The sequence below is a fragment of the Conger conger genome, chromosome 3, assembly GCF_963514075.1.
Source record: "Conger conger chromosome 3, fConCon1.1, whole genome shotgun sequence".
Lineage (NCBI taxonomy): Eukaryota > Metazoa > Chordata > Actinopteri > Anguilliformes > Congridae > Conger > Conger conger.
In genome coordinates this window covers 18,335,490-18,358,699 of record NC_083762.1, presented here as the reverse complement: position 1 = coordinate 18,358,699, position 23,210 = coordinate 18,335,490, and the positions used below count along the sequence as shown (strand labels likewise).

General features: G+C 43.1%; 1 protein-coding gene across 1 annotated transcript; it reads right to left on the bottom strand.

Annotated features, from left to right (window-relative positions):
• Positions 1 to 530: 530 nt before the first annotated feature.
• LOC133123418 (alpha-2,8-sialyltransferase 8E-like) lies at positions 531 to 18,115 on the bottom strand. The gene is made up of 7 exons (XM_061233883.1): positions 17,981 to 18,115; positions 17,135 to 17,224; positions 15,339 to 15,428; positions 10,410 to 10,551; positions 6,868 to 6,983; positions 1,752 to 1,838; positions 531 to 993 (listed from the first exon to the last, which is right to left on the bottom strand). Exons 1-7 carry the CDS (start codon positions 18,070 to 18,072, stop codon positions 531 to 533), a joined length of 1,080 nt encoding a protein of 359 aa, XP_061089867.1. The 5' UTR covers positions 18,073 to 18,115.
• Between the last annotated feature and the right edge of the window lie 5,095 nt (positions 18,116 to 23,210).

Sequence of the window (23,210 nt, the reverse complement as noted above, 5' to 3'; positions counted from 1 at the left end):
TTAGTGATCATTGTAATAAACTTATCCTGCCCTAGCCTTAATAAATTAGTAAATGACATTCACAAGAAACGTAAGGTAAACATGAACACATGGTTAGAATGTTAGTATTACCAAATTCTGATCTAAAGTTAGTAGATTAGTAAGAAGACCAGGGAAATTGAAACAATTAGGGAAGCGTGAGTGAGAAAGCATGAATGCAAGGTTTGCGGAAAGACACGAAAAAGTGTATGCTAATCAATGAACGGAACCACATAACATGAAACAAACATAAATCGGGACATAAGTTTGCTAAACTGACAAGCATAAAACGTGACAGAAAGCAAGTGACCCAGCACCTATCGCAGCCATACATGTTCAAACACTCCTGCCACCATGTTTCACAGATGAGGGGGGCAGGCTCTTGCAGTAACCAAAACAACTCTGAGCAACCTTGTGGTCAGATTTGTGATACTCCAATTATATTGGCTTAAAATAGTTCATTTTTATATTGACTGGCAGTCCCCAAGACCCTTTTCTACTGCATAATGGCATCACTGACACTTCCCAACGTGCAGCTGTAGCACTCCCTGGCTGTGCATGTGTAGCAGCTTCAAGAATTCTTCAGACATTTGGTGCACCCCTTGTTTGGCTGCAACATTGTCATAGTAGTGATTGGACACTGGCTGCTGAGACAGGTCCATAGGAAAGGGCCAGAAACCATAGATGTCCACCTTCTCACAAAGCTCCAGGGCCACACTCACCAGCATGAACCCAGAGGAGAGGCGCAAGCCTGTTTGTCCATTTTTCCGCCAGTAGCGACTCAGCATTAATAAATAGTCTGGGTGTATGTACAATACCCCTTGTTGGGGTCTCATTTCCTTCATGGTGTAGAAGACACGGAAGGAAAGGTCAGTGCTGATTACATAAGAGAATGGAGAAATGGCCAAGTAGGCATTTCCATATGCAGCTGCTTTGTCCACAAAAGGTTTTCGTGAATTACACAGGCCCATGAAGCTGGAGAGAGAGCGAGAGAAAGAGAGAGAGAATACCAGTTATTATTAATACTGGTTATTATTTCACAAAGACAAGAATCCTCAATACTTATTAGTGCAAAATCATACACCAAAGATAATACATAAATAAAAATTACGTAATATATCTATATATATATATATATATATATATATATATGTATTAAAGGAAACAAGTACCCTCCGCCTAACCCCACCCCTTCATCATTGTGTAGCTTATTGCAATTTTCTGCCATTATATCTTTTGCCACAAGGCTGCTCAACCCAGGTCTAAGGCTGAAGTTGCAGCACAGTGTATGGCGTATTTGATCATTTTGGGGTTTTCCAAAGACATAATTATTAAACTATAAATTATATCTATGTATAAATTACCAATTTATGGGAGCTACAATTGTTGAAATTTGGCACCAGCTACCAGTTTAGAAAGAGAGGGTCTCTCTCCCCCTGATCGGGAGCTGTTCCTGATTGGTCTACATTGCAGTAGCCAAAGAATGTTCGACCATTAAACTATACTAAATTAAAATTCAGAGGGGCATGCTGATGCATCTAGGCCTGCAGGTTTCATCATAGAATGGGCTTGAACCCGAGGAGGGACGGGGATTAAGTCTCCAAACTCAGGGCAGAGGGAAGGGGTTGAAGCCTCATGTACACAGTTGATCAAAAGTGGAGCTCCTGGGAGCTCCTTTTTTCTGCTAAGTAACATGCACACAATTGCCTCTCAAATAATTTAAATCTTGTTACCTCCCAGTAACCTGGGAAGGATTGATTGTGACCAGGCTGGACTTGACACCAACATCAGAGCTGTAGTTCATTGGAGGGAAGTTAAGTCTGAAAAGAAAATGCAAAGTCATTGCCTATTTAGTATGAGAGAATTTTTTTTGTTTTTTTTGTTTTTGTTTCATTTGGCAGACGCTTTTAATCCAAAGCGACTTACAAGTGCATAGGTTCTTCCACAAGTCAAAGCATCACATCCATAACTAGGAAAATACACATGGAATGCTGTTCTATACATATAGTCATCATAAGTGCAAATTTCTTTTTTTGTTTTTTTGTTAGACAAGGAGGATAGGGATATCAGAAAGGGGGGCGGGGGAAATCAGGAGGGAGGACTAAGGTAGAGTTTGAAAAGGTATGTTTTGAGTCATGAGTTTATGTTTTGGCAGACCGGAGTGGTCTCGCTGGGGAGTAGGGAGTGAACAAGGATTGTATGTACGGTGGGGCAGTCCCGTTAGCAGCCTGAAATGCCAACACTAGGGCCTTGAATCGGATGCGTGCGGCAATAGGAAGCCAGTGGAGGCCAATGAGAAGCGGGGTGACATGAGCCGACCTGGGCTGACTGGTGATCAGGCGGGCTGCAGCATTCTGGATCAGCTGGAGGGGCTTGATGGCATACGCTGGGAGACCGGCTAGGAAGGAGTTTCAGTAATCCAGGCGGGAAATGACGAGCGCCTGGACTAGGAGATGGGTGGCTTTCTCCGTCAGGAGATGACGGATACGGCGTATATTATACAGAAAGAACCTGCATGTTCTGGCAGTGGAGGATACTTGTGGAGCCAGGGTGAGGCAATTGTCAAGAGTCACCCCAAGATTCTTTGCCGTACGGGAGGAGGAAACTACAAAGTCCTCAACATTCAGTGAGAGGTCGATTGACGGAGAGGACTTAGCAGGGATGTAGAGAAGCTCAGTTTTGGCAAGGTTGAGCTTCAGGTGGTGGGAAGTCATCCACGCAGAGATATCAGCCAAGCAGGCAGAGATCTGTGTGGTGACTTGGGTGTCGGGGGGGAAGGAAATAAAGAGTTGGGTGTCATCAGCGTAAGAGTGATAAGAAAAGCCATGTGAAGAGATAACAGAACCAAGAGACAAAATTTTTTTATTGAGAACAAAGAAACAAACAAACAGAGCAAAAGTGACCAAAGTTAACTATCCAAACACTGCTTACCTAGCCAACTAAAAATACCGATACACAAAGCAAGTCACAGAGACAACAATTAAGGTTCACAGGGAGGTAGGGAGGGATGGGGAGAGGTGCTGCTTGAAGAGGTGTGTCTTCAGCTTGTGCTTGAAAGCGGGGAGAGATTCTACAGTTCTGACCTCAACGGGGAGTTCGTTCCACCACCGTGGAGCCAGAACAGACAGTAGTCGTGAGCGTGATGTGGAGGTTCGGAGAGGGGGAGGTGCCAAGCGGCCTGTGGAGGCTGAACGAAGAGGTCTGGCAGGGGTGTAGGGTCTGATGATTTTTTGTAGATAAGCTGGGGAAGGCCCTTTAACTGCTTGGAAGGCTAGCACCAATGTTTTGAATTTGATGCGAGCCATGACAGGCAGCCAGTGGAGGGAAGTAAGCAGGGGGGTGACGTGTGAGTATTTGGGAAGGTTGAAGACCAGACGAGCTGCTGCATTCTGGATGAGTTGGAGGGGTCTGATGGCAGACGCTGGGAGGCCAGCCAAGAGGGAATTGCAGTAGTCCAGGCGGGACAGAACCATCGCTTGGACCAGGAGCTGGGTCGAGTAGGGGGTGAGAAAGGGGCGGATTCTCCGTATGTTGTATAGGAAGAACCTGCATGACCGGGTCACTGCCACAATGTTCTCGGAGAGGGACAGTCTGCTGTCCATCACCACGCCGAGGTTCCTTGCACTGGGTGACGGCGTGAGTGTGGTATCCCCGAGGGAAATGGAGAGATCCAGATGGGGAGAGGTTTTAGCAGGGATGAATATCATTTCAGTCTTGCCTGGGTTGGGCTTTAGATGGTGGTTGTCCATCCAGCTCTGGATGTCCCTCAGGCAAGCAGAGATACGGGCTGAAACCTGCGTATCAGACGGCGGGAACGAGACGAAGAGTTGGGTATCGTCCGCGTAGCAGTGGTAGGATAGCCCATGTGCAGTGATCACAGGGCCAAGGGAGCGAGTGTAAAGAGAAAAAAGAAGCGGGCCTAGGACTGAGCCCTGGGGAACTCCTGTGGCGAGGGGCCGAGGTGTCGATACCGAACCAGCCCAGGCAACCTGGAAGGAGCGACCAGAGAGGTAGGACTCAATCCAGTCCAGGGCTGTGCCACAGATGCCCGTTGCTGACAGGGCAGACAGGAGGATGGAGTGATCCACAGTGTCGAAGGCAGCAGAGAGATCTAGAAGAATGAGGACAGAGGAGAGGGAGGCTGCTCGTGCGGCATGGAGTGACTCACTGACGGAGAGGAGCGCAGTCTCTGTCGAGTGGCCCGATCTCAAGCCAGACTGATGGGGGTCTAGCAGGTTGTTGTTAGAAAAGAAAGAAGAAAGTTGAGTAGAAGCGGCTCGTTCTATAGTTTTAGAAAGGAAAGGAAGAAGAGATACCGAGCGGTAGTTCTGGATGATGGAGGGATCCAGAGTAGGCTTTTTTATCAGCGGAGTGATGTGGGCCCTCTTGGAGGATGCCGGAAAACAGCCGGAAGACAGAGAGGAGTTGACAAGGGAGGTGACAAATGGGAGAATATCAGGTGTGATAGTTTGGAGAAGAGAAGAGGGGATAGGGTCAAGGGCACAGGTTGTAGGGCGGTGGCAGTGCAGGAGTTGAGAAACATCAGAGTCTGTAAGGGGGGAGAAAGTGGAAAAGGAAGGGATGGGCCTAGAGGGGGGGAAGGGCACAGTGAGGGGGGCGGTGGTTGTAAAAGATCTACGGATGACTGTGACCTTCTCATCGAAGAAATCAGCAAAGTCATCAGCAGCAAAGGAGGACTGAGGAGGAGGAGGCGGTGCATTGAGGAGAGAGGATAAAATAGAGAAAAGTTTCCGGGGGTTAGAACCGGGTTCTGAATTTGTGTTTGAAAGCATTTCGCTTTGGCGGCAGTGACAGCGGAAGAGAATGCCGCCAGGAGAGACTGGTAAGTCGTGAGGTCTGAAGCGTCTCTGGATTTCCCCCACTTCCTCTCCGCTGCACGGAGGCTGGCCCTGGAGGTACGGAGGGTGTCAGATATCCAAGGACTGGGAGGGGATGTGTGAGGTGGCTTTGAGACAGGCGGACAGAGAGAGTCAAAGGCCGAGGAGAGAGATGAAAGGAGGGTGGCAGATGCAGAGTTAGTGGGGAGTTTGAAGAAGGATTCAAGAGGGGGGAGTGAGGCGATGACGGTGCTGGCGAAGGAAGAGGGTGAGAGGGAGCGGAGGTTACGGCGGGCTGAGGAAGTGTGGGTGGGAGGAGGGGGAGGAGGATGGGGAGGAAGAGGGAGGGAGAATGAGATGAAGTGGTGATCAGATGTGTGCAGAGGGGTAACCGTGAAATCGGAGCATGAGCAGTTCCTCACAAAGACAAGGTCTAGGACATTGCCCGCCTTGTGGGTTGGAGGAGAGTGTTGCAGGGAGAGGCCGAAGGAGTGGATTAGCGGTAGGAAGGCAGCAGCCTGGGAGGCTTCTAGGTGGATGTTGAAGTCTCCAAGGAGAATCAGTGGGGTGCCATCCTCAGGGAAGGAGCTGAGAAGGGTGTCTAGGAAAAGGTTAGTAGGGTAGGATACTGCAACAGAATGGAATTCAAAAGTGGATATGGACAGGTCAGAGAGGGGGAGAACAGAGAATTTCCACGAGGGGGAAATTAAAAGACCAGTACCACCGCCACGGCCAGAAGGCCGGGGAGTGTGCGAGAAGGAGAAGGAGGATGAGAGGGCAGCAGGAGTGGCGGTGTTGTCAGGTGTGATCCAGGTCTCAGTGAGGGCAAGGAATTGTAGGGACTGGAGGGAGGCATACGCAGGGATGAAGTCAGCCTTCCGAGTGGCAGACTGGCAGTTCCATAGTCCCCCTGTGACAGCAAAGTCCTATCAAGGGGTCAGCTGAGGTTCGAGGGGTTCCGACGGGGGGGGGTCTTCGAGGGAGAGAGCAGACTGGGATGGGGTGAAACATAACATCACAAACTGGGAAGGAGCGACGCTAGCGTCACTCTGACACGCCTATTTAAATGGCCTACAATTGCTCACAAGCAATATGAAGTTTGTAGGGGGTGAGGGTCAGAGACTGAGCCCTTCCAAGTCACCTGGTAGGAGCGACCAGAGAGGTAGGAGGAAAACCAAGCGAGTGCAGACCCTGTGACACCCATCCCAGGGTGCTGCCAGTGGTCCAGGGGCACTATTTAAGATCAATGGCATCATGAATTCAGTAGTACCAGGACATTGTTTGTCTCTGCTAGGAAGCTGAGAATTGGTCAAAGGAAGATTGACAATGATTCCAAACACTCATCAAAATCCACACAGAAATGGTTAAGTGAAAATAATATCCATGTTGTGCAATTTCTATCTCAGTCTCTAGATGTAACTCCCATCAAAAACCTGTGTTGGACCAAATCCTGCATGGACAAATGGTCAAAAATCTCTCCAAATGTGTTCTGAAATGTCTTATCACAAATTATATGAAAAAACTCAAGGCAGTCTTTGCGAGGGGTGTTTGCATATTAGTATTAAACCAGGGGTGCAAAACATTGTGAAACCTGTTTTTTGGGGTTGATCCTTTGAAGATGGGTAGATCCATTGAATCATTAATAAAGCACACTACTTTACAAAATAAGGTTTATATCAATACCTACAGTATTTCTTTAACATATTTATCAAGGGTGCCAATAATTCTTGAGCCCACTGTATATTAAATGTGGGCAGTATGCGGCCTGGGCCACATGTTGAGTGCCGCAGGTTTAAAAGGTAAGTATCCACACATCAAACTGCTTAACTGCTTATCCACGTGTACACAATTGATTTAGAAAATTGATGCCAATATAAACAAGCATTTTCCCATGAAACAGAGTACTTCATCATCATCATCATCATCATCATCTGCAGATGGTAAAATCTCTTTTTTTTTTTTACATTTGTGTGAAAGAAGTATGAGGTAAATCCACTGAGACATTTCATACCTGATGACAAAATCAGCTGTGTTAATCTTCTCCCCACAGCTGCTATTCTTGAGAATCCCTCCGTTCCCCACCACTGCACAGCGCCCGAACTGACGTGAGGTCCCCCAGGGAGCAGTCTAATGACGAAAGAGACAACAATCCAAAGACATGCAGATTAGGCCGATTGGAGAGTCTAAATTGCCCGTAGGTATGAGTGTGTGAGTGAATGGTGTGTGTGCCCTGCAATGGACTGGCGACCTGTCCAGGGTGTATTCCTGCCTTTCGCCCAATGTATGCTGGGATACGCTCCAGCCCCCCTGTGATCCTGTTCAGGATAAGCGTGTTAAGATAATGGACGGATGGATGATATGCATTTTTTTAATTATTATTTTTTTTTACAAACTTCAAGCTTTTACAGCTCTCTCTAACACTCGCCACAAAGTAGCGGTGACCAAAACGCAAGTGTCCTTACTAGTTTTAGATCAACTCAGTTGCTATTTTCCCATGTTGTTTACAGTGCCGTGAAAAAGTGTCTGACCCCGACCTGATTTCCTCTATTATTGCATAGTTGTCATACTGAATGGTTTCAGATCATTAGACAATATCCACCCTGTGAAAAGATAGTTGCCCTCTTTCATGTAATCACCACAGTAAAACTGCAGCCACGGTAAAACTACAGCCAAAACTCCACCAAACACCTCCTATAATTTGATAACAATCAGTCACATCTCTGTTGAAGAATTCTAACCCACTCTTGTGTTAATTTAAATGGAAGACAGAACTTTGATGAGACCACTCCAGTCAAAAATGCTATTTTTTAGAAAACAAACTATGCATTGTGTAGCAATTAATCGTATTATGAATATGAATATAATATATGACATGATGTACCTGTAAAAACATTCACGCTACAGAACAGTGTTGAATACTGAATTAAAATTAATTGCCTGACTGAAGGCTGTCACGTCATCATGACACAGAAATCTAAGGCAACACCACAGGCACACATCGGGGTAGAGCAGTGTCGGAGTCATGGGGGGGCATTCACGGGCTAAATGCTTTGTAAAATGAAATACAAAGAAAAAAAGCCGGAAAATAAATAAATAAAATCAAATAAGAACACACCCTTGTCGGTCATATTTACGTTACGTCAAATTTCAGGAATTGTGTGCTCATTGGTGTAGTACTTGACCTATCACATCAAAATAAGTGCGGGCACTGACCAAGTCAGACGGCCTTAATACTGTTGAGAGCAAGCGTACGTTTGTGTGATTATCGCACTACACTTAAAGATAAAGAAAATGGATATAAGAAAATGGCTACACAATGCTCTCTCTTCTCGGTGTCCTCGAGCTCCAGAACTTGAAGAGGGAGCAAATGATGGGCCCACCGGTGCCACATCTGAACAGCAAGAGCCGCCTTCGGTGAGCAGCCATGCCAATACACCAGCCATGCCAGCGGTGATGGGCCTAAAAAGGCCAACATTAGCTGTGGAAAATAACCCATAGATGACCATGGAATTGACCAGCCCAACCAAATTGATTTACCACAGTACCCTGCCCGCATTTTCAGTGGTAGGAGGCGTTCATTTGTCTCCACTTGGTATCACAACCGAGACTGGCTTGAATACTTTGTTGTACGTCTGCTAAATGCCACGTAATGTAATGTAATGTAATACAGTGTCAAGGTCGATGGCGTATTTTGTTATTGCTGTCTGCATTTTACTAACTCCACCCGGACACTGGACATATTTTTGACTGTTGGCTTCCATAACTGGAAAAATGCTGTGGAGGGAGATTGGGGATTTTATAAAAATTAATCTTCAAAGGAGCATCTCTCTTGCTATACATTGTGGAAGGAGCGAGAGAGGAGTGTCAATACTGGAACGGAGATTACAACACTTGTTAACGCAGACCAAATACGAAAGAACAGGTATTATGTTTCCTCTCTGTAGGTGCCAGGTATAGTTTGTTATTTGTGTTATTGTCCGTTATTTATTGTTGGTCACATACGGGGATTTGGGTCACGTGGGTTTGGTGGTTACGTCAGCAGTAGCAAGGGATTTCAGCTGTTCACCTGGCGGGATTTGTAAAAGCATGAATGAATGGAGAGGGGGTGAGCCAGGGGGAAGTCTTACTTTTTGCTGACCGCTTTTAACACCGCTGTACTCGAGTCGCTGTTCTGTGATGCCGTTTTCAATGTTTGTTTTATGTCCAATAAATCAACAAAATGCAGTACGTCGCAGCAGTGAGTCATTGACAGCCAGCGCGTCCGGCAGGTGTACGTTTCCCCACCTTAGCCTCTCGGCGACTAAGTTTTGTTTTTGATAGTCGCCTATACTCTCTTATAGATGTTCTTGGATTTCTGGTGGAAAACCAGTTGCCTTTACGAGGGAAGATAGAGGCCTTTGACAGCATGTCAGAGGGGGGAAGTGGGATTTTTCTCTCTCTACTGGACTACACGATTAAAAAGGACCCTGAATTGGCTGCCGTGGTGAAGCCAATTCCTCGGAACGCCACTTACACCTGTCACGACGAACAAAATAAACTCATAAGTACACTCAGCAGTGTGGTGACTGAGGCTATAGTGGAGGAAGTAGGCAACTCCTATTACACATTAAAAGCAGATGGAACCCGTGACCCCACTGGTATCAAATAATATATCAATTGTCATTTGATTTGTAAATGAGGCATATGAGGTCACAGAACGCTTGTTAACCATACCGAAAGCTGACAAAGGTGATGCACGGACATTAACAGACACCACTCTGGCATAGTTATATGAAGTTGGACTGGACACATCAAAGATTCTAAGCCAGGTATTTGATGGGGCTTCTCTGATGTCTGGGAAGCACAGGGGCGACCAGAAGCTACTGTAAGAGACACTAGGTTGTGAGATACCATACATACACTGCCCACAGTTGCTGTGCACTATAAGGGTGTGCATCTCAAACACCTTCTGGAATAGAGATGGACAGGACATCTTGCCACCGTGTCTGTAATTCTAAAATCCTTCAACGACATAACATCTCTTTTGACTGAGATTGTGGGCCTGTGGAGCTGACTTGTGGATGACCGAGCAGAGTTTCTCATTCATTGCTAAGTTAGTGCACACAATTTCCCTGCTGGACACGTCTCGTAAGATAATTGTTTTCTCATGCACTTGGGAAACCAAGACTTTTGCACGTTGCCTCCTTCAGACAAACAAAAATGTGTTTTTTGTTTCCCTGCCCAGACTAGCCTGAAGAATTTCCTGTGGGAAACAGTCTCTATTGTTTGCTGACAATGCTGCGGGAAAAAGCAGCAGAAACAGGTAGAAACGCCTTAATGAGAGCGGTCCAAGGAGAATGGCCAGACTGGTCAAAGCTGACAGTACAGACAGACAAAGCTGAATGTGACAGTAACGCAAATAACCATACATTACAACAGTGGTATGCAGAAGAGCATCTCTGAACACACAACGCGTCTAACCTCTAAGTGGATAGGCTACAGTAGCAGAAGACTTAAGTCGAAAAAAAGTGCTCACTGGGTGTATATTTCATAGAAAAAACTTCAAGGTCTCACCTCAGGCAGCATGTCGTACAGGATTTTGTCCACCAACTTGGTAGCTTTCCTTTCCACCTCATAGGTTAAACGTTGTCCCAACTTTGTGTTCTCCCGTGTTATGAACAGCATACTAGAATTACAGTGAGTGTGCAGATCCGTCCTAAAAGAGATACAGAGTTCAGATGCCACATCTCAGCTTGCCTACAAGATGAGCTTGGATGGAAAACCACCACCTAAAGCTTTACTTTGATGCTGCAGTTCTCCCACCTGTTTGTTCCTTCATTCATCCACTCTTTCATTACAGCGCTCACAGTGTCACCCAGGCTCAGCCATGTCACTCCCCTTCTCATCTCCATGCTTATCTACCAGTTATCTACCAGCCCCAATCAAATTTTAAATATAAATATATATATACATATAAATATACTGTATATGTTCAAAAGATCCTATGCTACCTACATTCAGTTGAGGCCAAAGGTTTACACACACCTAGAAGCCAAGTTTTAACTTTCTGGCTGATGTCTTGAGGTGTTGAATTTCTAGATAATTATAGGTTTCCTCATGACGCCATCTCTTTTCTGAAGTGCACCAGCATTGGGTATTCAGTATTGCAACACGTATTGGGGGTAGAATACGATGCTGTCACCCCCATGCTTCACAGTTGGGATGGTGTTCTTCAGATTAAAAGCCTCACCATTCTTCCTCCATATATAGTGCTAATGATTATGGCCAAACAGTAACATGTTTAATCTGACCAGAGAACACTCCCTAAGCACCTGCAAATTTCAGTCTGGCTTTTTTAGACTGGTCTTGGTGTAGAGGCTTCTTCCTTGCGTGACAGCCTTCCAGGCCATGGCGATGAAGGACTAGTAGATGTAGTTACTTTGGTACCTGATGCCTCCACTCCTTCACCAGTTCCTTTGTTTTCTTGGGGTTCAGTTGAACCTTTTGGACCAAAGTCTGTTCATTGTTAGAGGTACCTTCAATTGTTTGAAAATTGCTACTGAGGAGAAATCAGACTTGTGGAGGTCCACAATCTTTTTTCTGAGGTCTTGGTTGAGTTGCTTGGATTTCCCCATGGTATCAAGGGCAACAAAGCACTCTAAAGATAGGCCCTTAAATACACCTACAGGTACAGTCACAATAAGCAATTATGACAATTTGCCAATCCAGAATTTCTGGAATCATCCAGACTGTTTAAAGGACCATCAACTTGGTGTACAGTCCCTTCAAAAGGTATGGGAACAGCAAGGCCTTTGTTTTTGCAATACACTGAATACATTTGGGGTTGAGATAAAAAGATGAACATGGTAAATGGTTGGCATTTATATAGCGCCTTTATCCAAAGTGCTGTACAATTGATGCTTCTCATTCACCCATTCATACACACACTCACACAAAACAAGACAATAGCTCAGAATTTCAGCTTTTATTTCCTGATATTTACACCTAGATGTGTTAAACTACTTAGAACATAGCACCTTTGGTATCAGACCACCCAATTTTTAGGTGAGCAAATTGGAAGAGAGTCTGTCAACTTTCTCCATAAGTTGACAGACAGAATGTTTTTGTATTCATTCTGCTGCTACCATCATGAGCAGCCATGCAAGCCCAAGCCATGACACTTCCTCCACCATGCTTCACAGATGAGCTTGTATGTTTTGGATTATGAGCAGATCCCTTCTTTCTCCACATTTTGGCCTTTCCATCACTTTGGTAGAGGTTAATCTTGGTCTCATCAGTCCATAAAACTTTGTTCCAGACCTTTTGTGGCCCATCTCTGTACTTCTTTGCAAACTGTAATCTCGTATTCTGATTCCGAATACCAATGACTGGTTTCCAGCTTGTGGGATAGCCTCTATATTGCTGCTCTCCAAGTCTTCTTTGAACAATTGATTGAGATACTTTCACCCCTGCTCTGTGGAGATCGTGTGTAATGTCACTGACTCATTTTTTGGGGCTTTTGTTCACAGCTCTCACAATGTTTCTGTCTTCAACCGCTCTTGTTTTCCTTGACCTGTCCGATGTCTGTTGCTCAGTACACCAGTGGTTTCTTTCTTTTCCAAGTTGTTGTACAAGCTATCCCCAATCGATTTCCCCTCTTTTCTACGCTTCAAAATGGCTTGCTTTTCTCCCTAAGACAGCTCTCTGGTCTTCATGTTGGTTTATCTTTTCTAACACAAATGCAGGCTTCACAGGCAAAACCCAGGGCTAAAACCAAAAGTAGACATTCTGACCTATGTATTGTTTAACCAAACAATCTAACAGGACATCTAGGCAACAAGAAACACCTGCCAGTCACTGTTTGACCCACTGGAAATCTGATATATTAAATCAAAGCTGAAATAAATCAGTCTCTTAGCAATTATTTGGAAATTACCTCTTATGGAAATAAAGTAGATCCCAACTTGCTTAACACAGGATATGTACAGTACTGTGCAAACGTTTTAGGCACGTGTGAAAAAAAGCTGTAAAATAAGAATGCTTTCAAAAATAGAAATGTTAATAGTTTATTTTTCTCAATTAACAAAATGCATGAACAGAAGAAAAATCTAAATCAAATCAATATTTGGTGTGACCACCCTTTGCCTTCAAATCAGCATTAATTCTTCTAGGTATACTTGCACACAGTTCTTGAAGGAATTCGGCAGGTAGGTTGTTCCAAACGTCTGGATTTAGGCAGCCTCAAATGCTTCGGACTTCATGTAATCCCAGACAGACTTGATGATGTTGAGATCAGGGCTCTGTGGGGGCCATATCATCACTTACAGGACTTCTTGTTCTTCTTTACGCTCAAGATAGTTCTAATGACATTGGCTGTATGTTTGGGGTCATTGTCCTGCTGCAGAATACATTTGGGGCCAATCAGATGCCTCCCTGATGGTATTGCATGGATAAGTATCTGCCTGTACTTCTCAGCATTGAGGAGACCATTAATTCTGACCAAATCCCCAACTCCATTTGCAGAAATGCAGCCCCAAACTTGCAAGGAACCTCCACTATGCTTCACTGTTGCCTGCAGACTCTCCTTCTTGTACCGCTCTTCAGCCCTTCGGCGAAAAAACTGCCTTCTGCAACAGCCAAATATTTCTAATACTCATCAGTCCAGAGAACCTGCTGTCACTTTTCTGCACCCCAGTTCCTGTGTTTTTGTGCATAGTTGAGTCGCTTAGCCTTGTTTCCACGTCAGACGTATGGCCGCAATTCTTCCATGAAGACCACTTCATGTACCTTATTCCTCCTGGTTTCTGCCAATTCTGAGCAGATGGCACTGTTGGACATCTTCCGATTGCAAAGGGAAGTAAGCATGATGAGTATTTCATCTGCTGCAATAAGTTTATATAAATATATATATATTAACGCGGCCGCCAGGCGCTCGTCATTTCCCGCCTGGATTACTGCAACTCCCTCCTAGCCGGTCTCCCAGCGTGCGCCATCAAGCCCCTCCAGCTGGTCCAGAATGCTGCAGCCCGCTTGATCACCAGTCAGCCCAGGTCGGCTCATGTCACCCCGCTTCTCATTGGCCTCCACTGGCTTCCTATTGCCGCACGCATCCGATTCAAGGCCCTAGTGTTGGCATTTCAGGCTGCTAAGGGGACTGCCCCACATTACATACAATCCCTGATCACTCCCTACTCCCCAGCTAGACCACTCCGGTCTGCCAGCTCTGGTCGCCTTACGATTCCCTCTCTACGGGCACCTGGCGGTCGAGCTGCACGTTCACGCCTGTTTTCCGTTCTGGTTCCTCAGTGGTGGAATGACTTGCCTACCACTGTCAGGACAGCAGAATCCCTCCCCCTATTTCGACGCAGACTCAAAACACACCTCTTCAAACTCTACCTTAGTCCCCCTCCTGATTTACCCCGCCCCCCCCTTCTGATACCCCTATCCCTGTCTAACCCCCCCCCCCCCCCCCCCCAAAAAAAAATAAAATAAAATAAAATAAAAAATGGCACTTACGATGACGACTATATGTTTAGAACAGCAGTCCAGGTGTATTTTTCTAGTTCTGGATGTGATGCTTTGACTTGTGGTAGAACCTATGCACTTGTAAGTCGCTTTGGATTAAAAGCGTCTGCCAAATGACTAAAATGTAAATGTAAATATATATATATATATATATATATATATATATATGCATCTACTTTCCTCGACTTTGCCCGTTTATTTGTGCTTCTTCAACAGAGCTTGGGCAGCACATCTGGAAACCCCTGTCTGCCTTGAAATTTCTGCCTGGGAGAGACCTTGCTAATGCAGTATAACTACCTTGTGTCTTGTTTCTGTGCTCAGTCTTGCCATGGTGTATGACTTCTGACATTAAACTGTCTTCAGCAACCTCACCTTGGAAACAGAGTTTGGCTGTTCCTCACCCAGTTTTAACCCTCCTACACAGCTGTTTCTGTTTAAGTTTCAGTTTCAATCTACATATTAAATTGATGGTCATTAGCTCCTATTTGGTATAATTGGTTAATCACACACCTGGCTATATGCCTACAAAATCCCTGACTTTGTGAAAGTATACCTAGAAGAATTGATGCTGGTTTGAAGGCAAAGGGTGGTCACACCAAATATTGATTTGACCTAGATTTTTCTTTTGTTCACTCACTTTGCATTTTCTTAATTGATAAAAATAAACCATTAACATTTCTATTTTTGAAAGTATTCTTACTTTACAGCATTTTTTAACACCTGTCTAAAATTTTTGCACAGTACTGTGTGGTAACATGAAATGTGTGGAGTTGTGAAAAATGTAGTTTGCCAGGGTGTATATAAACTATAATGCATTGGATTACTGAAGTTAAATTATGAAAATGAGTGCCTAAGAAATACAGTATAAATATAATGCTTAAATTAATGTGTCAGTGAGCTGGTAATGTGCATGCATGTGAATTTGTGCTGTGTGTCTCTCCGTATAACAAAATAGGAGTGTAATACAGTCTTTCTTACTTGTAAATAATTTGCTGGGTGAGGTTACTGGTCCAGGGGCAGCGCATTATTTCCTTCACCTCCAAGAAGAACTTGGTGAAATTTTGTATTCTGTGCACAAAATCAAATAATTAAGATTAGTCCAAAAAGCAGTATGGTTAAGGTCCTTGCAAATTGGAAATGTGTCTCACATGGTCTAAGTGTGTCCTAACCCTTTTTCTGGAGATCTACCATCTTGTAGGTTCATATAAACCCAAATTTGGCAAACTTGATTCAAGTAACCAGCAGCTGAAAGTGGCCTCTAGCTGTTGAATGAGGTACGTTAGAGCTACTTTATTGCCGGACGATACATCTCCAAAAACTGGGAAGGTCTATGATTACAAAGGTGGTCTAGCACAAACCTTTAGCAGTAATTGTTGCCAACAGTTGGAAGTTCTATCATCATCTTAAGAAGTCCACACAGTAGATCACAAACACAAGATACAACAAGAAAAAAACAGGTTATGCTAGCATTTCTAATGCAGACCCCTAGGACCTAAGACCCTAGGATCTTCTCCAATGGTTTGGGTTTTGCAAGGGTTCCCAGATTTACAGTACTGCATGCACACACATGCCAACAAATAGCAGATTCTTGGAGCCAGGCAGTGATCCTCATTCTTGGTTTTGGCAGACTTCAGGGTCTGGTTTTTTTATTACTCAGGATTTATTTGATCAAATAAAGCAGTCGATTTGGTAATTTGGGTCCAAATTGGTTGTTGATATTTTAGTGATTTTGTTAAAAGACAGATGATGTCAATGCAAAACCATTCTTATTTATTATTATTATTATTATTATTATTATTATTATTATTATTATTATACAGCTTGAGGGCGCTACAGGACATGGCAGTGTGATGTGCAAATATGTTGGGAGAAAAAAAAAAACGATGAAGCGAAGTCATAGAGTTCCGTGAGTGAAGCACAGTGCACATCTCTTCGGCTAGTACTTCATATTGTTACAAGTGTAGGTTACTTTTGTGTTATAAATACACCATTCATGCGTTGAAAGTAAGATGTCCTTAAATCTGAATGTCCTGCGAGGAAATACGTATAAAACGTTGTCTGACTTAAAATCTTTAACTGTGGCGTACAGGGCCAAATCAATGTCTTTGTCATAAATATTGTTGACAGTACTGTGTGAGGTGCGGCGAAGGCTCGGCGCAGGTTACCACAACAGCACTTTTGTGTGACTTTAGCTGACTGGTAACGCGTTCGTGTGGAAAATTATTTGGACGACCGAGAGCCGGCGTTTAAATCTCTCGTCCGACTAGGGGTGTGCATTCGGTTATTCTTAAGGTGAAAAAACGGATATTCGGTTAAGCGGGAATATAATTAGTGGTTTATATTTAAATTTGTACCTTAACAAAAAACGGCCCCGCCTTAACTAACGTTGGATTGAAAAATTTAAATCGACTAAAAAGAAAAATACCAAATGAGAAAAACTGTATAAAATACCAGCATAACTTCTAATATTCTAATATCTAATCTAATATCTAGTCTAATATTTCGCTAATCATTAACCTAATTGTTTTGTCATGGTATTGCGAAACCATGATTTATTCAGCGAATACGCAGACCCCCTGCTAGTGTAGCCTATACAAAAGAGCTTATTGTGCTCAAGTACAGGAGTGAATCAGCACACTTTATAGAGCCATCAGAAAATTAAAGCCAATGTATCTGGTCGGAAGAAAAGCAAGCATATAGAGTAATCATCCAGGACCGGATTTGCAGACACGGCTTTGAAGAAATACCATGATCTAAACTGGTGGAATGCTTACCCTTTTAATGACTTCATGGCAACAATCTGGTCACATAGTTTACTGCAGTACGGCGACTGTTCACGAGGAAAAGACTCTGTTGGGGTTTCACTGAAACAAAATTAGTCACAGTGTGACTATTACTTTGTTTTTATTTAAATGTTAAAGTTAACACTTTATTTTCTGGGATGATTTTTTTTGTGCATTCAAATTTCGTGCATTCATACAGTCCCAAAACCTCACTGATCCACCACCAAATGTCACCGTGGGTATGACGCGCATCTCCTTTTATCCATCGGCGAAGAAATAAGTCTACATGTGGAGTACAGGGCCAAATCAAATCATGGATACAATTTTCTAAATTGTATTTATCATTTAACACGAAAACAGCATATGAAGAAACAGCGTGTTAATTTCCGATTCATTAGTCAGAAAACAAGTTGAGCAATGAGCAAATAGTTTATAGGAAGGTTTTGAGCCCCATACATTTTTTGCTCACGAGACGCCATGCACAGTCCAACGAATAAAATAACAAAATACAATTGTATGTAGACGGTCTGCACATGCTAACAGTGTTAGAAGTCTCTTGAAAAAACAGATATTTATAGACTACTGTTGCGAATGATCTTTTAACGAATTACATGATTTAAGCAATGATTTTAGTGAAACATTGACTTAATTTTAAAACATTGCGTGTGTTCTCCGCTTATTGTATTTTACTACTCACAAAGAGTAAGACAGCCTTTTTAAATATAAAAAAGAAATGGCTTGCAAACATAGCCTATTTCGGAAAGCCAGCTCGCGAGCGATACTACCTACAAAATAACTAAATGTCTGTCGATCAGTGAATATTCGTAGGCTACTTACATTTCTGGAGGAGAGCGAATCAAAATAAATAGGCCTATAGCAATTGCACAAACTATCAGGACTAGTTTGAGACGTCTTCTTCTGTTTGCCATTGAAGAAACAAAAAGAAAGACAGGATAATATGAACGCGACAAGTCAACTGTCAACAGGTTTGAAACCTTGCGAACATTATTTCCGGGAAACTGAAACCGACTGAAGATCTAGCCTAATGATTATTTTAAAACTCTCACACAGATTAGGCTATCTATTTTCTAATATCAGGATTTCCCACAATATGGTATTTTGGGATTTTTAAACTCTCACTCAGATATAATTAATCCAATATTTCATCTGTAACGCTTCTTCGCTAGGTTTTTGTTATGCCTTTTGTCCTCTTCATCGTTGACAGCAAAAACGTCATTCTGAACAATTCATATTCTTTATCTCATTTTCATTTAGTTTAGTTTCATTTAGTTGAACGAGGCGTCATAGCAAGACATTCATATATTAATTTATACTTGCATGCATCCACACATACCCACATATATATATATATATATATATATATATATATATATATATATATATATATATATATATATATATATATGTATGTATGTGGGTATGTGTGGATGCATGCATGCATGCGGATACCCGTATGTCTGATTTGTGTGCGTGAATGATGTGGAGGTGGGTCTGTGGGTGTTTAACAATAGAACATATTGAAATAACATTAAAACACAAGAGAAATTACATGTCATGTAATACATGAAATTACACGCACAAATTACATTCAAAAACTAAACTCATTTTTTGAACATGTGTGTGCCTCTGTGTGAGGAGAGGAATTTGTGTGTACATTTATTTATAAAGGTTCTATGTCAGTACAGTACATATCCGTTTGAATAATATTTGAATAGGTTTAAATTAGAGGAACCATCAACATATCTGCTGAAAGTCAATGCAGAAGTTGGGCCATTTTAACTGAAGGAACTGGCCCCTTTTATCTAACACATTAAGTGAAAATGGGGGAGTAACTAAAACTGCATAGAATATTTTTTAAACTTTTTTTTAGCAAAATATTTTTTTCCTGAAAGAGACACTGATCATAAAACTTTTCTTCATTCGTTCATTCGATCCATTCATATCTCAACCTTATCACTGAAAGCTCAAACTTTGCATGCCATGCCACTTTCTTCACAAGTCTCCGTATTAAACGTTGCCCCGCCATCTTTAGCAAAGTGAGACCAATCAAATCAGTTTCTACATGTCAAATACTATTGTGGCTACAGATAGAGATTATTTTCTGTGATTGCCTATTACATTTTAAAGCGTTATGACGCCCCAACCTTATCTGCTCCGTTTTAACTGATGACTCAATTTACCCGACTTCACCCTATGTATTTAGAATTATGGGATACCAACTCCAAAATATTCACTATTCAATTAAATAGCTACATGGCAAAATAAAATAACAAATGGTATTGTATTGAATACAGTTGCCATTTTGGAGGACTTTGCAATCATAGGTCCGGTCCTTTGTCTCCAATATCCACTATATATGCACGGCTAAATGGAATGTTCACACATCTTTTAATCTTACTCCGGGTTCGTAGATCACCGTTATCTGATTTGCAGGTGCGTCACCAAGGTTTGAATACATCTGGGCCTGAGCCAAAGCAGAGTGTACAGGTTAAATTGTTGTAATAAATCAGTCTGTACGCATAAATATAATGAACAATTTGATGTAAGCCATGACAGGCAGACAGAGGAGAGAAGTAAGCAGAGTTTTTATATCACCTACAACTCCTTTATAATACACATAGCCAGGGAATATGGGTTCTTTACAGCAAATTTGTTGCCAATGCCATGCAATCACATAGTCCACAGATGCTGAGTGGATTTCTACTCAGTTTTGAATTCTAGGTCTGGTGTTGATCGCCTTAGGGTTGCCCTCATGTCTGTGCTGGTCCCTTGCGTCTTGTTCCATAATGCTATTCTGCTGGTTCTCTTCTCCAATTTCAACACTTTTACTGTCCACTAATCATTGTTTTCTTTCTGCTTTCCTCTCCCTGCACCGGGCTCTGGCCTGGAGCTGTAGCTCAAGCACCACAACCTGACTCTGGTTTCAGCTAACCTGCTACTTCTGCCCTCCCTGCGCCAAGTACCGGTCCTTCCCCGATAATCATCTATATTTGTGACCTGCATAATTAGTATTTGTATAACCAATGATTGAATTTATTAATTTAATTAATTTATATATTATAGAAAATGAGGCGGCACGGATGGTGCAGTGGGTAGCACTGCCGCCTCACAGCAAGGAGGTCCTGGGTTCGAATCCCCGTCGGCCGGGGCCTCTCTGTGTGGAGTTTGCATGTTCTCCCCGTGTCTGCGTGGGTTTCCTCCGGGTACTCCGGTTTCCTCCCACAGTCCAAAGACATGCACGTTAGGCTGATTGGAGAGTCTAAATTGCCCGTAGGTATGAGTGTATGAGTGTGTGAGTGAATGGTGTGTGTACCCTGCGATAGACGAGGCGACCTGTCCAGGGTGTATTCCTGCCTTTCGCCCAATGTATGCTGGGATAGGCTCCAGCCCCCCCGCGACCCTGATCAGGATAAGCGGGTTCAGATAATGGATGGATTGATGGATTATAGAAAATACTGCTGTTAAAAAACTATAGGCCTATTTTTGGCAGAAAAATACATTCAGTTATAAGGGCAGGTTGATTTCCAGCATAGCAGATGAGTCAAGGTCACATGGTTTGTCACATGCATTAAGAACTTAAAATAACACAGGGGGGCTGGTGCCTATCCCAGCATACATTAGGCAAAAGGCAGGAATACACCATGGACAGGTCGCCAGTCCATCACAGGGCATGTCTTTGGAATGTGGGAGGAAACCCACACAAACACAGTGAGAACATGCAAACTCCACACAGAGAGGCCCCGGCCAACCGGAATTCGAACCCAGGACCTCCTTGTTGTGAGGTGGCAGTGCTACCCTCTGCACCATCCGTGTCTTGTTATAAAATATATTTCCTAATCCTGGACTAAATGTAGCGTTGTATGAATAATCTCCAGTTAAACATAATTCACTGCAAAAACCCTCTGACCATACTGAAAGGTTTTTACATTCCATTAATGACATTTGGCAAACGCTCTTATCCAGAGCGACGTACAAAGTGCAAAGTGCAGACCCAGGGATAAGTGCGCTGAAAGACGAGGGGAACTAGATAAGGACCAGGGCCTACTTGATCATCTTTTTTTTTTTTTTTTTTTATCGTAATACCGCAACACGCAAATGTATGAATAGTGCATTCAAGGGTTGCACAAGGGAATAGTGCAACTCTTGCTCAGGCTCCAGATCAAAATCCCATTACATGGCCGTTTTACTGAGAACGCAGCTGATTGTGTGAACAACGTTGACAATAAAAATGTACGGGGCTTTTCAAGCCAACCTAAAGAAGTTTGTTTGAACTTTACTGTAACGTTACGTTCGTGGTTCTCCTGCTTGCATAGCTTTTCAAGATCAACCATTTGAAATGCAAGCGAACATCGCTACAACTTGGCAGCTAACAGAAAAAAAGGGCTTCTGTTATGCTGATTAAACGGTGACACCAACATTATACTTACGTTAACGCAACATTGAACAGCGGTGGTGTCAGCTCGGGTGCTGGTAAACTGATTTACCTTTCCCGTAAGAGTTTTCAAATGTCTGTTGAAATTTGACGTGGTTGCTCCGGCATCTTTTATTTTAATTCTCCACATTTTGCTAGTTGCAATCATTTTGTTTCATTTTGCAACCTGAAATATTTAAACTCAAAGGCCACAACATGTGGAAGTGTAATCATAGCGAGCTCAGCTGCCATAAATAGTAGGGTGTTGCTATGGTTGCAAAACGACGTTGGGTGTTAAACAGTTTTTTACAATCGCTTTCACACGTGTCTCAATACCATGTCCACTTTTTCAAAACACTTAACACATTCACCATATCAATAGACCATGTTAACTAAACTGTGGATATTTTTGCAATGCATTCATACTAAAGGCATTCAATCACCACTTCTTCCAAAATTCATGAATACCTCTCGCAGTCAGTGTTCACTACCAACAAAAGTCTGTACAAATCCAGCAAATTTTGCAGACATTTAGCTACAAAACAGTTCAAAACAGTTAACTTTTAGTTCAAAACCCAACAAAATTCTGATCACTGTGGATGGAAATATGTTGCATTTTGACAGACAAATTAAACCATATGCTTGAAATATGTAACACAGATCATTCTGATTTTAGCATAAAGTTTATTCAATTTTTTCTTTTTTAGTTTGCAGCCTTGTTACCATGTATTCAAAAGTGGTCATACTTGCATTGAAATGTGTTATGCCGGGGGGAACAGAGGAACCAGTAGCAGACAGGGGTGCAGAAAAATGGCAGGTTTTAATATCAAAAGGGGCAGACAGAGCAGAGTCGAAAAACATGCCAGGGTCAAAACCAGGGGGTCCGTCCAAAAGGCTGAGGTACAAAAATCCAAAAAGCAAAGAAAAGTCCAGGGAAGCAGGCAGGGGTCAAAACCAGAAAACCAAAACCAAAAACTAGGGCAAGGACTCAGGGGCAGGGGCAGGGGCAGGGGCAAGGGCAAGGGCAAGGGCAAGGGCAAGGGCAAGGGCAAGGGCAAGGGCAAGGGCAAGGGCAAGGGCAAGGGCAAGGGCAAGGGCAAGGGCAAGGCAACAAGGAGGCTAGAACTGGGGGACGGAATCAAGGGCTCGGCAACAGAAACAGGACAAGACAAACTAGCAGCGTGCAACTGAAAAGGACAGGTATAAATAGGCAGGGCATGGGAGTGAGGGCGGTCTAACAAATAAACATCAGGTGAGACACATGAAAGGGTAATAGGAAAATAACGAGGGGGGAATGAAAACGCGGACTGGATTCACAATGACACACATGTAAAACAAACGGCTCCGGACTAGAGAGTAGACAATTGCAGAGAATCAGGAGATGCAGAGATACAGAGAGACAGGTGCGAATACTTTGCTGAAACTAAGCAAGTCATCAGTGATAGAATAGGGAGGCGGAGTTACAGAACAGAATTGAAACTGGAGATGCGTTAGTAAGTTAGTTAAGTGATTTTAATTACAAATACCCAAAACTAGTGAATGTTATTTTGTTAGTTTGACAAACATATTAGTGTGTTAGTATAATTAGTACTGTACAAATTCTATGTTAGTTGGGATTAGTATATTAGTGCTATG

Bases quoted from the DNA above. Each gene is read 5' to 3' on its own strand.
- LOC133123418 (XM_061233883.1), bottom strand. From the start codon at position 18,072: ATGGCAAACAGAAGAAGACGTCTCAAACTAGTCCTGATAGTTTGTGCA. The intron at 17,225-17,980 runs GTAAGTAGCCTA...ATTTTGTTTCAG, and splicing joins ATTCGCTCTCCTCCAGAAAT to TGAAACCCCAACAGAGTCTT. The intron at 994-1,751 runs GTAACAAGATTT...CTCTCTCTCCAG, and splicing joins CCTTCCCAGGTTACTGGGAG to CTTCATGGGCCTGTGTAATT.